We start from the raw sequence: 16,817 nt of genomic DNA on the forward strand, positions 1-16,817 counted from the left end.
TGGAGTGGAGGACGCATCGCTTCCCGAGAGAGACCGTAGCGCAGGAACTATTCTTTGTGGGAAAAGTGTGCTAGTGTTTTTATATTAAGGCGGATAAATGTACCAGCTGAGCTGCTTTAAGTGTAAACCCTGTGTTTAACTGTCTAGACCTCTGCTGTCAATCAAAATTTGGGTAAAAGTACCAAAGCAAGAAACAAACGCACAGGAAATGAGAAGTTAGATCAGAAATATCAGCCTGTATTTGGTTTCTTATACTTGTTTTTCTACTATATCTGTTGTATTTATTTTTCTGTTTTCTTTCTGATTTGTTTAAAAATACAATTTTACACACACACACACACACACACACACACACCAGTTTAGAGGCATAGATAAATGAATTTTCAGCTGTGAGGACTTCAGTTTCCTCTTCTGGTTATAAAATCTCCAGCTCATCATCAAAGCCACTTCTTTACGTGAAGGTCCGTTTTGTGTGTTAAACGTGAACAGAAAGCATAATCAAGTCTTCCTTTCCTGTCACAATGATGGATTTAAAGCCAAACCAAAGAGGACAACTTTATCCCTGCGGGGGGATAACTTGGGTTATGAGGTCAGAGTAATAGTAACAGTAATGTGATTACTCTGAGACACTCACAGTTATGTTCTCGCATTAATATGTTCCTCAAAACAGAAGATGAAGGTCGTACTCTGAGCTAGTATTTTGGAAACTCCAATATTTAAACCACACTAAAGAACAGAGATCAGGATGTCACGTGTTATCATCATTGTGTGGTGGACCACTGGAGGGCTCCACTCACACCCAGTTCTCAGGAAGTGTTGTTGCTGTGTTTTGGAGGGAAAAGTATTCAGTTGTGTGGTGATGAGTAATAAACAAGGAGTGTTAATCGAGAGCTCTCGTGTCGTCTGTGTTTACCTTCACAATTGGAATAATTTCATCTTTAAATAATCTGAGGCCATCACCTTGGTTGAAACATTAACACAACACACATCAGCTCACTCTCAGTCTCAGACACACACACACACACACACACACACACACACACACACACACACACACACACACACACACACACACACACACAGAGCATGATGTGAAACAGCATCTGTGTTTAAACAGATGCACACAGACTCAGTGTGACACTTAGTTTCAGCTTTGAGCTGCATGGTTTTCAGTCTCTCTCCTTTTTATCAGACTGAAGAGTCAAGCGTCACCTGCTCACAGAGAGAAGCTGCACATGCTCTCTCTCAGTGGCCTGTAAACAGTTTGCTGACCGAGGCCAGGCCTCCTCTTTGCGAACCTCAACCAGAACCAATCCACAGAAGAACTCTTCTGACTCTTCACACACATTTATTTGACAATAAAAGTCTTGAAACTTATTAAATCCTTCTGATTACTCATCACTCCAACATAATTTTTTTTTTTTTAAATCAGCTATAAAAAAAAACTTGAAGCCACAAAGACTGTGGATCAGTTTGAACAAACTCAGGTCACCTGTGGTGTTCTTCAAACATCATGTTTTTCCTTCTTCAAATGAAAAAGAAAAAAAAAGAAATTTGCTCCGTGTCTTCTTCAGCGATGGCACCGTAACTTATTACAGCCAGCAGAGGCCACAGAGAATCTGAAGAAGAGGAAGGTTCTGGGAGCTTCACAGGAGAAGAGACCCAAACCACAGAATCCAGAGAAATTCAGTTTCTCTGCCGATTTGACTTTCCCCGGGTAAGGCTTGACACTTTAGTTTAACAACACTAAATATAATTTAGTGTAACCATTTCAGTTTAATTTTACACTGGAAGTTACAAATGTCTGCCTTAGAGAACTTGGAGAATAAGCCACTGTTCTGGGAGCTTGTTTTCCTGTTTATTTTGACTACTAACAATTTTGTAATACTTTGATTATTCGTAACCTTACCGAGGAAAGGCCCCTCGTAATGCAAGAGCTGTCCTCTCCAAAAGGTTTTTGGGAAATTCTGATTTTGAGTAGAAACCACCATTCTCTCATTTGTTCTGTTTCAGTTAAAGTTCCAAGTTTTGTCAGATGTGTGTTGTGTTTTTTGTCACCCAAGGGTTACAATGTAAATGCTGTTTCTTATACAAGGCATGTCCTTTCAGCAGTATAGTTTACTAACACTTAATGTCAATGAGTTACAAAACCCAGTTAAAAGATGTAAACTTATTGCTGGAATGAAAGAGGAAAACTATCATATAATTCTTTGGCAGGAGACCCGCTTTACCAAAAAAGGGCACAAAAACCTAAACACCCCAGATTTAAATACATATTTTATTTATCAAACACAAAGGGACCCAATAGGGGAGTTGCAATTCTAATTTTAAAACAAATTCCTTCCAGCTGAGGAAGGACTATATATTTTGGTAAAAGGAATTCTAGACTCTAAAGTAGTGATGCTACTTAACATCTACAGACCTCCTGGACAACACAAATCATTATTAAGGACCATGTTTGATTTAGTTGCTACAGAGACATCAGGTGTTCTGATATGTGGTGGAGACTGAAATGTACAATTACACCCTACCTTGGACTCCTCAAAGTTATCAAAAAATCAAAATCCTGAATCTCTTAGTACTAAAACAATTTGAATTCAAAGAACAGATCATAGGTTGTTTGAAATTGCTGTACAGTCGTCCAACTGCCCAGATAAAAAATAACAGAAATCTGTCTAGGACTATTACGCTTGAGAGAGGATGTCTTCAGGGGTGTCCCCTAAGCTTTACTTTGTCTGTACTCTTTATAGAGCCCTGGTTCAATGGATTAGAGAAGACAAGGAAATCTAGGAGTGGAGTATAAAATATGCTTATATGCAGATGATGTACTTTTGATCTTGTCCAATCCGGACTCTAGCCTCCCTAAATTGATGACTCGTCTTAAACAATTTAGCCAATACTCAGGTTGCAAATTAAATATACAAAAAACCCAAACTCTAACTTACATCTATGTACCAAAAGAAAACATACGTAAAATGCATAATTTCAAATGGAATACTAACAAACTGACGTATCTTGGAGTCACCATGACAAAGGCTTTGACAGAAATTTATAACTTAAATTATAACGCTATCACACAAAATATAAAAGTGGACTCAGGAAGATGGGCACCTTTGACAGTTTGTCTGTATGGCAGAATAGAAATTGTGACCATTTTTTTCTTCACAATTTTACCCCGTGTGTTGTTTCTTTTTCAGTCCCTGCCAATTGAAATTCCCCCGAAACAACTTAATGAGTGGAAAAGAATGATCTCACAACTTATTTGGCAAGATAAAAACCCAGGGTACAACTTGAGACTCTACAGTTACCAAAAGACCAAGGTAGATTGTCTTTACCTAACCTGGAGGACAATTACGATTACAGCTTCAGTACTTGGTTAGACTTTGTGACACTAGATACAAAGCAAAATGAAAAGATTTTGAACTTACCCAATTAGACAGGTTTTACAGTCTTTATTGGGTGATATAAGCCTACAGGAAAAACACGTGTACACTAAAGTAGCTTTAAATATAGGGATTAAAGAAGGTAAAAACTAATAATTTAGAAAGGAAAGTGTGAATACTAAGATGGGCAGGATATGATACAGACTTTACACTAGCACAAAGGACTTGGAAGGGTATTACAGCATACTGTAAAATCTCAGCCAAAACAGATATGGGCAGATTCTTACCACTCAGTGAAACTTACAGGTTAAATAAAACTGCTTTTTATAGACAATTGAGACACCACTTTAATAAAAATAATAAAGTTGTAAGGGAGTGGGTGCCTCATTGACATATTTGTGAACACCTAGAAAGGTAAAGTACATAAAAGGCTGCTCTCTAAACTGTATTCATATTTACAATCATTCAGGAAGCACTACACCCAATATGTTAAGACCAAATGGGAGAAAGAAGACAAACAATAGCACGTCAAGGTCCCCTCTTTGGAGGGAATATTCCTGGAAGAATAACATTAGATTTTTCATTAACCCTAAAAATAAACCACTTCAGAATAGCAAACCTGAATCTAGTAACTGCTGGAGACAATGTGGCAACACCATGGCTGATCACTATCACATATTCTGGACATGTCCTGCTATTAAATCTTATTGGAGAGAGAAAACGACAATTAAAAAGGTAAAAGATATTTTTGAAATGGAAAACATTTACCTTTTCTCTAAGACTCTGTAAAGAAAAATTTCAAAGATATGGTCATACAAAATGATTTTCCCATCTCAATCTCTTTTCATTTAACTTTATTTCCTGGACCTTGTTTAGTGCTCAACTGGACTTTTCTCCATTTTGTGCTGAATGGGCACTTGTGTAGACACATACAACAATATGCAAAGTTTGTATATATGTAGGTATTTGAAGGTGTGTGTATATGTATGTAGGTGTGGGTGTATGTGTACAGTATGTGTGTATATATGCGCATGTATAAAGGAGCAAGATGCACTGTGTATTTCTAAAGAAAAAAAATAAAGTTTGAAAAAAAAAGCAGTGGAATTGAGCAAAGGTAGAGGCAAAGATTAAATGGTGGAAGTTGTAGAAAAATAAATGTTGTACAGAGTTCAAGGAGGAGGTGAAACAAGCTTTCGGTGGCAGGTAGAGTTAACAGAGGACTGAGTAGTGAGAGGAAAGAGGACAAGGAGACTTAGTGGAAGAATGAGGAACTACAGGAGAGGTTAGCAAAGAAAAAGTGGGATGATTGAAAAAAGTAGACAGAAGTACACAGGCTCAGTGGACAGCAATGGTAGAAAAAGCTTATTGTGACCTGTATGTGAGACTGGACACCAAGGAAGGAGACTGGCTAGACATAGCGACCAAGCTGTTTCAAGGATTGAAATGTAATAACAAGTGAAGAGGGTGTGATGTGATGTAAGCAGTACATGGAGGAGATGATGAATGAAGAAAGTGAGAAAGGATGACAGTTAGTGAATGTGATGTTTGCCTTGAGAGTGTTGATGAGGAAGTTTAAAGAAGGTCAAAAGGAGCTTCACTGTGTCTTTGTGGGTCAGAGGGATCAGATGATTAGCTGTTCAGAGAGGAACTGCGGTAAGTAAGGAGTGGCAGAGAAGTATGTGATGGTGGTGCAGGACATGTATGAGGACAGAGGCAGTGGTGAATTGAGTGGTAGGAGTGACAGGGCGGTTCAAGGTGGAGGTGGGATTACATCAGGTATGCTCTGAGCCCTTCTTGTTTACTGTGGTGAAGGACCGACTGAGAGATAAGGTCTGTGGACTGCGATGTTTACAGATGACGCCGTGATCTGTAGTGAGCAGGTGGAGGAGAGCATGGAGAGGTGGAGGTATGCTCTGGAGAAAAGAGGAGCCAGTAAGAGGAAAACAGAATGCATGTGTGTGAATGAGAGGGAGACAGATGGACACGAAAGGAGTACAGTCAGTGAAGGTGGTACAACTACCATTATGAAAACATGACCAACTTTATAGAGATTCCATTTTGTCAGACACTTCCTGTCACCTGTAGTGTTCTGTGCTATTAGGAATAATGGGGAGGTGCTGTGGTACTACAATTGCGTGAATCCTGAGTAGAAGCTGTCCTCTGCTGTCATCTGCGGCTCTGGCCTCGAGTCCTCCTGGCCAGCTAAATGCACTTTAAGGTGCCCATTAAGCGAGCGTTTGGCCTGGAAACTTTTCCCACAGACCCTACAGGTGTATGGTTTCTCCCCGGTATGGATCAGCATATGTCTCTTAAGGTCCACATCCTGCATGAAGCCCTTCCCGCATACCTGGCACAGGAAGCGGCGCTCCTTATTGTGAAAGCGGACATGTGTGTCCAGGGTCTGTTTTTGGGTGAAGCCTTTCCCACACAGGCTGCAGGAGAACGCCCGCTCACCCGTGTGGATTTTCAGGTGTGTCTTCAGGTTGCCACTCTGGTTGAAAGCCTTCCCACAGAAGCTGCAGCTGTAGGGTTTCTCCCCAGTGTGGATCCTCAGGTGCATCTGCAGCGCCGATTGGCCCGGGAAGCACTTCCCGCAGATGCTGCAGGTGCCGCCAGCCTCGCGGTGGGAGCGCAGGTGGGCAGCAAGGCTGTCAGAGGACTCATAATGGTGTCCGCAGAGTCCACAGCGGCAGTCCGTGTCTTGCAGGTGAGTCGCCACGTGTTTCACTAACAGGGTCTTCCTATCAAAGGTGTCACTGCAAACTTTGCAGCGGAAGGACGGTATTGAAGTGCGGTTCGTCTTAATTCTGAGGCCGTCGTTCTTCTGATGAGTTGCCATGTGTTGCCGCAGACTGTTCCGTTTACTGAACTCCTCACCGCAGACACTGCAGGTGTGCACTGCTGAGCTCCTGTGCTCCTCCATGTGGCGCTCCAAAGAGCTCATGTGACAGAAGGCACGGCTGCACTCTTTACATTTGAAGGCTTTCTCGTCTGCGTGGACACGCAGGTGTGACGTCAGGTTGCCCTTCTGACTGAACTTCTTGCCGCAGAAGTTGCAGCTGTACGGTTTCTCTCCTGTGTGCAACCGCACATGCATTTCCTGCGCCAGGATGGAATGGAAGGTTTTCCCGCAGAAGGAGCATGTTTTGCTTTTGTCCTGGTGCATCTGCAGGTGAGCCTTCAGGCCATCGGCAGAGTCCAGGCACTCCCCACAGTAACCGCAGCGAAAGTCTGGGTTGCTGGCACAGGTGTGCAGGACGTGTTTGAGTAGGAAGCCTTTCCCTTGCAGTGCCCGGTCACACACGTGGCAGCTGAAGCTCTGAGCCAGACTCGAGCGCCTCCGGTTGCTTGTGACACTGAGCGCCGGACGGCTACGCTTCTTCCTCCTCAGAGGTCTGAGAGTCCGCCTATGTTCAATCCAGTCACTGTCCGGGTCTCCATCGCTGCTCTCAGAGAGGGGTGGGTGGTAGGATGGCGAGGGCGAAGGAGGTGATGATGGACAGGAAACGTTGCTGCCATCGTGCTCCTCTGGATCGGAGGGATCCTGGTCTGTGGGGTCGTTTGGGTCGTACAGCGTCACTGACTGCAGAGGATCTGAGGAGGAAACCAACAGTTGTCAGCATCAATCAGATCAGAACACCTGAGATGCACCTAGTGATGGCTGAGTTATTGCAGCTAGGGCTGGGCAATATGAGGAAAATCTGATATCACGTTTTTTGGGGGGGCTACATCACGATACACAATATATATCATGATATGTTAAATAACCTCCAAAAACAAATGCTATTTTCATATAGTGCCCAAAATTGCACTGGTATACTCATTCAAATCGGCAATTAAATTTTTCTTTTTTCTTTTTTTTACTTTAACACAAAAAATCTGAATAAATTGAAATATTTTATTTTAACCAGTCAAAGGTTTTTCACAAGTGACTATACATTACAGTATAGGTATGTCCCAATTCATAGGCCACATAGGACCTGGCCTTCGCGGTCTATGTGGGCCAGGTCCTTTGAAAGCCAAGTAAGCCAGAAGTGCGAGGCTGTTAAATGGGATGGTCTAGCTTTCAGGTTTGCGTCGCCAGCTGTCGCGGTGGAGTTTAATAAACTCAGCCGTCTGCTCCTTGCTCGCTAATATATAACATGACATTGGAGTAAATTCTCGACCATCTCACATTTCTGTTTAACCATTTCCTGTTTGACGTTTATTCAGCTGTGTGAAAACTATAACTTTAATCTAAACCGATTTACTCAGAAACAAATAAAACACTGAAAAAAGGACCCGACCCATCCTTAAAATCTGGGGAAATGAAGGACACAGTTGTTGGCCGCATTTGGAGCAGCCTTCAAATTATGACAGCCTTCGTCGCCTGGCCATGAGGTAATTGGCCTTCAAATGCGGCCTCTAAAGGATGCGGCCTATGAAATGGGACATACCTTATGTCTCTTTCTGTGGTCAACAATAGACCTTTAACAAGCAAAAGATCATAGAAACAAAAAAGTACATCAAGCAATAAATTCACGAGACAATAAAACAATTGAGATGAAAAAGGTGCTCTTTTGAGCTTATAACATATAAAAACTGTAAAATAAAAAATGTGATGACCTCAAATTACAGAAATAAAAGTCTAGAGAGCGACCAAGAACCTTTATAGGTAATTGCAGCTGGTTAATTTAACATTTTCTTTAATGTGTGGGGAGACGCTGACATGTGGAGTTTAAAACATTCTTAATTTTGCAGTGGATGACTTTTCAGCTGGTAGAATAAATTTGTGGTACTGCTACCTTTTGCGGCAATATTTTTACGGCATGTTTTGCAAATTGCCGCATTTTATTCAGCATCGTCCTTGTGAAATCCAAATGACAGCGACTCATTCCCTCACTCATCTGAAACTCCTGCTGTCGCCATATTTTTTCCTATCTGTATTTTTTCCAACTGGTTTTCCAGTTAGGAGTGGGGATTAATGTTGCATTTGCAGCATGTAAAAACTTACAGTGAGTTACATGCAGACACTCTAATATTTCCATGGCAATTTATACCCGATGATTACGATTAAGTCATTTTTAACCATCATACGTGGAAAAACTTGCGATACATTGAGTATATTCGATATATCACCCACCTCTCATTACAGCATTGAGCATTTTGAGATATGTTTTGATCCATTTCCTCAGAGGCCGCTTTCGAAAATCAAAACATGTACTGAATGAGTGAGCTTGTTAGATGAAAGTTAGACTGACTCAATGCTCCACCCTGTGGTGGAAACCGGTATTACAGTAACTACAGTAACTCTGACCCCAATGGTTCTTTCTTCATATTCTGTTTTAGTTACATTTACAAGGTTTTCAACTCCTTTTAAAAACTGGAATTTTAATTCCTTTACTCTGATTTTATTTAGGATAGGTCCTGACATCAGCTGGATGAATGCTTTCAGATGTAATGCAGATCGAAGCATCTTTATTTCCAGGTGTTACTCCGTCCAATCCAACAGGTATGATAATGCCGAAATGCCAAGTATTTGGTCTACAGAGGGTCTTTGATTTTGAAAAAAAATAAACGGGATTTTCTGTGCTCTTCCCGCCCTCCTCATCTACTTGGTGCAGATCAATGCAATTTACATTAACATATGGACCATTTTCACCCCAGAGCCCCGAGAATCACCAGCTTTGGTCTGAGCATATGCAATCCGATTCCTTTATTTGGAAAAAATGAACACAGAATCAGGCTGCATGGTTTGTTTTAACCTGATGCGGAAGCATCTTTAATTTCTGACTTAACCTGCTGAGATTTCCAGGCTGCTTGGAGCATCAAACATACATCATACCCGCAGAGCAGTGAACAGTTTAATGTATATTTAATGTATATTTTTAAGATTAATATTGTCATGGTGATGATTCTGAAATGCTTTAATGCACATACCTGCACACTGCACAGTCACTTTAATCTCAGCTGTCCTCTGACTGGCTGTTTGCACAATGGAGGTATTTCCTGTGTGTAGAAGAACCTTGGAGTTAAACCAGAGGAGAAACAACACACAAAAATACACCGGATAATAATATAACAATATGTACATGCAAATCCTAAAATCTGTCCCACCAGCAAAACAAACACATTTTAAATCCCATCTATAAGATGACTGACTCATGAGTGACCATAAAATTCCACATAGGAAAGCTTAAAATAATCTATAGAATGTTTTTCCATGAAAAGCAAAGACATGAAAACATGTTTTAACCTGATGGAGACCTCCTGTTCTTTAAGGTGGGCCCCTTTTAAAGAATTTCAAACTCCCCACGCAGCTCAAAGCTGCTCTGCTCACAACAAAGCTGTTGGACCTTTTTAAAAGTGACGCAGCAGCATCGAAGCAGCATTGAAAAAATCCAAGTATGTAAATATCGCTGAATCGTCATTGTCACGCTCACGATTTCCACATAGATTTGTGCGTGTGCACTGTTGGTAAATGAGGACCACAGCCTGTGAACACACCTCACCGTGCTATCAGCTCTGTTACACAAAGCGGAAGAAGCATGAACATGCTCCAGAAACAGTGCCGTCTCTTCAGAACCAAAAAAGCGTTTAAAGTGGACTGAAAAGTGGAGGGAACAGCTGATGACCCTCAAAGCCTTTTTTTTTCAAACACATATGCAGGTGGTTACATATGGTTAAAATAATTCAAATGCAGTAAGTATACACGTTTTTCATGTAAATATAGTCTACAACTTAATTATTGTCTGTAGCCCACATAATTACACACTTTAGTTACATAAAACATGTGAGTTTTGATCTTATGTACTGTATAGCCTGTATAATAAATAAATATGTAGCCCAATAAGTATAAAACCCAGAAAGCTACACAACATGGGGCGGTTCATTTACAAACACAAGTCTAACTTACATTTCACACTGTTTTTTGTTAGAAAACAATCACATTGTTACAGCTTAAATTACACAAAATGACAGAAATCTGCACTGTCATGAACAAAAATTTAAACCTAATTTTTCACGATTTGTTGGATTAACCCACTGAGGTCTGAAATACAACCGGCCATTTTTGACTCCTTTTGAGTTTACGTTTGTATTTCACCCTCAAATTGTTTCATTTTATTTTTCCCCCTTGCCTTGTTTGGTATCATTCTTTTCAGCTCAACTGAATTTAGCTGTTTTTTTCACTGACATACTGCATTAGTATTACTGATCTGAAATCACACAAAGAACTTAAAATCCTAGTAGTATTTCTTTACTGTAAAAAAAAAAAAAAAACACAGACATGTTGAGTACATTTTTATAACTTGAAATGCAAATATAAAATGTACATTTTGTAAACATAAACAACAATTTATCTAAAAATGCGGCCAATACACCTGTCGTTTTTTTTTTTGTACAACCATTTAAAAATATTACTAAAACTAAAATGAGAGAACAATCAGGTGTTGCAATAAGATGCCCCACAAATTATGTGTGCCAGTAAAAAAAAAAAAGACAGAGGAGAATAGCACAGGGATAAACCTGCAGGCCTGACAACAGGAGGCGTATCACTCCGCTGGTTTTCTACTTAGTGACAGTGTTTACGTTGCAAATGTGCCTTAGTGACATTCATTAGTGCCCTCACTGACACACAAAACAAAACAACGACTACACAACAGAACAACTACACAAGACAACACAACACACTAAACGTCACAAATCTCCCACATCTAAAAACTCTCTCACTCGTTCTGTCTCGCTGCCGTTACCGTCACTCCAAAAACTCTCCCCTCTTCCTAAACAACCAAATCCCACGTGTTGACTTTTTTTTTTAAATTGGTCGACATGGTACATTTTTCTACCGATTTATTTCTTTCTTTACTGTTTTCTCGCTGTCCTTAGAAAACGCTTAAAACAAACACACACAAAAACGTGAGGACAGTATTTAGAAAAAAAGCATGGCTTATATATATATTATCATAACTCTGGATTTACTGGCCTGTAATTAAAATGTAAAAACTTTGAAGTCCAAACTCTCAATGTGGGCTGAGACTCAGCGTGGCTGCAGCTTGTTGCTATGTCAGCTTACATGAGGAGGCAAGATGGCGCCTGTGTTTGGCTGTGCCGCTGCCTCCGTCCGTGTGTTTGTTTACTTTATATGTTATGCAAGTGTTCTTGCTACAGTTTTGTCCGGTGTCATCTCCCTTCGGATTTATGATCGCCATGCGTTACTGCCGATCAAATCTGCTATGGATAACTTTCAGAGTCAACGATACGACGTTGTTTTCCCACCGCCGCTTGAGCGCGACGCAGCACCCGGTTCACCTCCACTCTTGCCGGTCAGCTCAATTTTGCTTCAGAGGCCTCGTCGGAGGAAGCGGGGGAAGAGAGCCGGCTTTCTTGTCCTGCTCCGTCGTCTTCGGAAAGAGGCAGATCTTCGGGGGCTTTATTCCTGGGCTGCTAGCGGTAAGATCCGCCTGAGACTTGTCGGAGCTGGATTAATCCCCACAACCCACTGTGTTTACCACCCAAGCTTCCACCTAAAAGTATGGAAAGCAATGCCTCATCGCGGCAGGAACCCTGTTTTGCTGCGCAGCTTACCGCATAGTACGAACTCTGTTCCTGGAAACTCTACCCCTGTCCCGGTGGGTCGCAGCGCTAAATGGATGTTAATTAATGCGCGCTCAATTGCCAACAAGTCTTATATCTTAAATGACTTGTTCTGTACGGAGAAGCTTGATTTTATGTTTATCTCTGAGACGTGGCAGCGTGAGAATGAAGTCTCACATCTTTTAGAGCTGTGTCCCGCTGACTGTTCATTTCTCTGTGCGCCTCGGATGACTGGACGAGGGGGTGGAACAGCGGTAATTTTCAAAAAGACATTCTTATGCCAGATGATCTCCTCAAGCTGTTACAACTCTTTTGAGATGATTATGATAAAAATTGGACGAGAACAGCCCATGTACGGCATTTTAATTTACCGTCCACCTGGGTCTGCTGCAGCTTTTCTGTCAGACCTACAAGAATTTTTAACTTCCACGATTAAACTGGGCATGGTCATCATTGTTGGTGACTTCAACATTCATGCAGAGGACTCATCAAATAGTACCACTAAGGAGTTCCTGAGCATTATGGACTCTTTCAATTTTGTTCAACATGTATCAGGTCCTACTCACACAGCTGGGCATACTCTGGACTTGGTCTTCACCTGTGGTGTTTCCCTTGACCACATGAACTTAAATGATGTTTCTTTTAGCGATCATAAGTCAGTCTTTTTTAATGTATTGTTCAATTCAGAGTCTCTTTCTCAAAGTTTTATTAGGCGCAGGCGCTTTATTGATGACTCTGTCATTTTAAAGTTTTCTTCTCTTTTTAATTTTAAACCTTCTTCTGACGAGGTTGACATCCTTATTAATTCTTTTAATGAACACTGTCTTGCCATTCTTAATCAGGTTGCTCCTTTCAAAACTAGTCATTGCACTGTTAGTTCCTGCACACCATGGTTAAATAATCAAACCCGTGGTCTTCGACGCTCCTGTCGAAAAGCAGAGCGTCTCTGGAAGTCCACTGGGCTGGTTGTCCATCGGGAACACTTCAAAGAACTTCTTCACTTATATAATGAGTCAGTTAAAGAGGCCAGATCCTCTTACTTCAATAATCTCATAAATCGTCATAAAAATAACCCAAGAATTCTATTTGATACTATCAATAGTATTGTTTCTCCTCCAACTCAGCATGCTGTGTTACTTTCTGACGAAGACTGTAGCACTTTCCTCAATTACTTTGTAAATAAGGTGATGGACTTGAGATCCAAAATCTTTTCAAGTGCCTCCCCTTATGAAGATGCCCCTTGTTGTCCCGGGTCGTTTACTTCTTTTTCTCCAATCACACTCAGTGACTTAATTGCAGTAATAGGTAAAATGAAATCCTCATCATGCTCCTTAGATATATTACCTCCCTCTGTCCTGTCTGGGACTCTCACCAGCATTGGTCCCACATTACTATCCATCATCAACAATTCACTGAGGCAAGGCTGTGTTCCGTCCTATTTTAAACATGCTGAGGTAACCCCTCTGTTAAAAAAACAGAATTTAGATCCTACCTCCCCTAGTAGTTATCGTCCTATTTCAAGATTGCCATTTATAAGTAAATTATTAGAAAAGATTGTAGAAAATCAGTTCAGGTCCTTACTATGCCGATTGCAGATTTTTGACCCTTTTCAGTCTGGCTTTCAAAAGCAGCACTCTACGGAGACCGCTCTCTTAAGGGTCTATAATGATCTACTAATGGCATCTGATGCAGGAAATTGTTCCGTGATCATTTTGCTTGATCTTAGCGCTGCCTTTGACACCATCGACCACAAAATCCTACTCAACAGGCTGAAGGTTCTGGCTGGTGTATCTGGAACTGCCTTAGACTGGTTTTCTTCCTACTTATCAGTCAGGACTTTTTCTGTTAGGACTGATAGGTTCTCCTCTAACACTGCTGCCCTAACCTGCGGGGTTCCACAGGGTTCAGTATTGGGTCCATTATTATTTTCTTTTTATATGCTTCCTCTAGCTGGCATTATTCAGTCTTTTAGTGACCTGTCTTATCATTTCTATGCCGATGACATTCAGCTGTATATGTCCTTTAAGCCTCATCAGCTGGATAGGCTGTCCACCCTAGTCCAGTGCTTAACTCAGGTTTCTGACTGGCTTTCTAACAATTACCTTGTTTTAAACATGAACAAGACAGAGACCATGATCATAGCTCCTCCTGATCTATATTCTAAAATCAGTCAGGTTCTTGTCCCTTTCTGTTCTTCTGCTAAGCCAAATATTCGAAATCTTGGAGTAATACTTGACTCTTCTCTGGGCCTTGACTCACACGTAAAATCTCGTTCCTGTTTCTTTCATTTAAGGAATATTTCTAAATTGCGACATATGGTCTCCTTAGCTGAACTGGAAAAAATTGTCCATGCATTTGTGTCATCGCATTTAGATTATTGTAATTCCCTGTTTACCAGCTTGGATAAATCATCTCTTTCTCGCCTCCAAGCTATACAAAACGCAGCAGCCAGACTACTAACTCGCTCTAGCAAGCGAGCTCACATCACTCCTATTTTATGTTCTTTACATTGGCTCCCAATAGATTTTAGAATTCGTTTTAAAATTATTGTTTTAACGTACAGAGCACTAAATGGCCAAGCCCCAGATTATTTATCCAAGCTTCTCACAAAATACACTACTGCTCGCTGTCTCCGCTCACAGACTCAGAGTTTGTTGGTTGCTCCCAGAACACGTCTGAAGACGAAAGGGGACAGAGCCTTTCAGTCTGTGGCACCAAGGCTGTGGAACAGTCTACCTCTACAACTACGTTTGGTTGACTCTGTGGAATCCTTTAAAAAACAGTTAAAAACTTTACTGTTTAAACAAGCTTTCTGTTGACCAATGCTTTTTACATTTTTATATTTTTAATTTACATTTAAACTCTATATTGTGTATATTGTGCATTTTGCTATTTATCGTACTGTTTATTTTAATCTCTGTGTGCAGCGCTTTGTGACTACCTGTCTATGAAAAGCGCTTAATAAATAAACTTACTTACTTACTACTAAACTTACTTACATCAGTCATGTGATTTGGAGGTGCAGCGTGTCTGTGGACCACGGAGGGTTAATAACACTCACCTTCCTTCCATTTCCACAGTGTAACATCCAACCACCTGTGTAAAAAGCGAAATTCCCATGGTGTTGTTCAAAATGTGCTCTGACACAATAATAACCATCACTTGCTACTGAAAACAAGAAAAAAGCCGGTCCTGCTATGGGCTGAACCATTTGTTAATGGTGGAGGGGGGAACACTATGCAATATATTCAGTTTTAGCATTTATATTCACTGTTGACTGTAACTACGCTCAACCTGTTAATGCTATCTTATTTTAATAAACAACACTGTCATATGCAAAACTGGGGTGGCAAGGGATCATTTTAGGGTGGCACTTGCCACCCCATGCCACCCTTCTAGATCCGCCCCTGGTGTTACACGTGCTGGAAAGCAGTGTGAGTAAAAGCATCGGCCCCAACAGACTGAAATAGTGCCAACCGCCAGTAAACCCTATGCAGAAGAAGAAGAAGAAGAAGACTGAAACAGTATTTCTGCGGTGGCGCTTACACTGAACCTTTATGACCGATGAGACTGCAAAAGCTTATTAATTCGAAGATCAAATATTTCAGATTTCTGCTGACTGGAAAAAGAGAACGATCAGCTATGTCTCCGTGGAGCCAGTAACTCATTAATCGGTGACAATAACCAGCTGGTTAGCCCATACCGAGGGTCCTGTTTGTGTTCTGCTTGGGTCCTGCTTGCGTTTAGCGCGACACTGACCTGCCGCTTGCAGCCGGACTTCGGGCTTGAGCACGGCATCGAGCAGCCTCCTCTGACGGCAGATCTCCCGCTCCGAGCGCTCTACTCTGTCCTGGTACTCCGCCACGGTCTCCTCCAACAGAGCGACGATCTCCTCTGCGGCCGCCGTCAGCCGCTCGGTCAGCAGCGCTCTCATCGTCGGGAGCTCGGCTGCTTCTTCTCCCTTCTCCAGCCGCAGCAACAAGTCTTCGGCGGCGGCGCTGATCCGCTCGTGGACCGACACTCGCAGCAGCTGCACGGTGTACATTCTGCGGCTTCTCCCTGCCGGGAGCCTCCGGGACAAAGAGAGCCAGCGGGAATGTAAACACGCTGCGAGTTCCGCGTCGAGGAGCGCGGTGCGGAGAGAGCGAACAGCGCCCCTGCTGAAGCGGAGGCTGTCGGAGTCAGAGGAGAGTTCCGGAGTCTCCTTGCTACTTTCTGGTTGTGCGGGACATTTTTAGCCAGAAGTTATCGGCATGTGAGTCAGCAGCTGAAGCTGGAACAGATCAGAAAGCCCTGAGAAAAAGGTTTCACATTCAGTGATAGCAAACCATGGTTTACTCCAAATCTCAGCAGGGTCATTCTGGTGATCCACTGACAGGTGCCCCTTCACCTGTCAGTGGATCACCAGCTTCCTGACTGACAGGCAGCAGCTGCTGAGGCTGAGGAGCATCACAATGCCACACACAGACCATCAGCACCGGCCTGCCCCAGGGGTGTGTTCTCTCCCCACTGCACTTCTTCCTCTACTCTGATGACTGCACCTCAGGAGAACCATCTGTGAAACTCCTGATCCAGAACAATGACAAGTACAGATGCAGACAGGAGGTGATGCAGTCAGAACCTGGAGCTGAACCCACTGAAGCCTGTGAAGATGACAGTAGACCTTTTGGAGAGAGTCTATAAACTACAAACTATTTTTAGTTTTCTTTGCTCTTTTTTTTCCATTTTCTGTGTCCTCCTGCAAGTCTTTTGGCCTTTTTTCAATCAGCCATTTCCTCCTCTCGTCAGACTCCAGCTCTGTCTCTGTGGGGCTGCCTTCTTCCTACAGCCTTGTGAAGAACAGGTTCAAAGTATTTGAAT

At 42.0% G+C, this 16,817-nt stretch overlaps 1 protein-coding gene across 1 annotated transcript; it reads right to left on the reverse strand.

The window, feature by feature from the left end:
* Positions 1-2,260: 2,260 nt before the first annotated feature.
* LOC146362561 (uncharacterized) lies at positions 2,261-16,107 on the reverse strand. Its single transcript, XM_084919168.1, has 3 exons — positions 15,717-16,107; positions 9,303-9,371; positions 2,261-6,977 (listed from the first exon to the last, which is right to left on the reverse strand). The coding sequence occupies exons 1-3, from the start codon at positions 16,000-16,002 to the stop codon at positions 5,509-5,511; spliced, it is 1,824 nt and encodes a 607-aa protein (XP_084775294.1). The 5' UTR covers positions 16,003-16,107; the 3' UTR covers positions 2,261-5,508.
* Between the last annotated feature and the right edge of the window lie 710 nt (positions 16,108-16,817).

The sequence above is a fragment of the Perissodus microlepis genome, chromosome 22 (assembly GCF_051167445.1).
Source record: "Perissodus microlepis isolate ML-2025 ecotype Zambia chromosome 22, ASM5116744v1, whole genome shotgun sequence".
In the NCBI taxonomy this organism is placed as follows: domain Eukaryota; kingdom Metazoa; phylum Chordata; class Actinopteri; order Cichliformes; family Cichlidae; genus Perissodus; species Perissodus microlepis.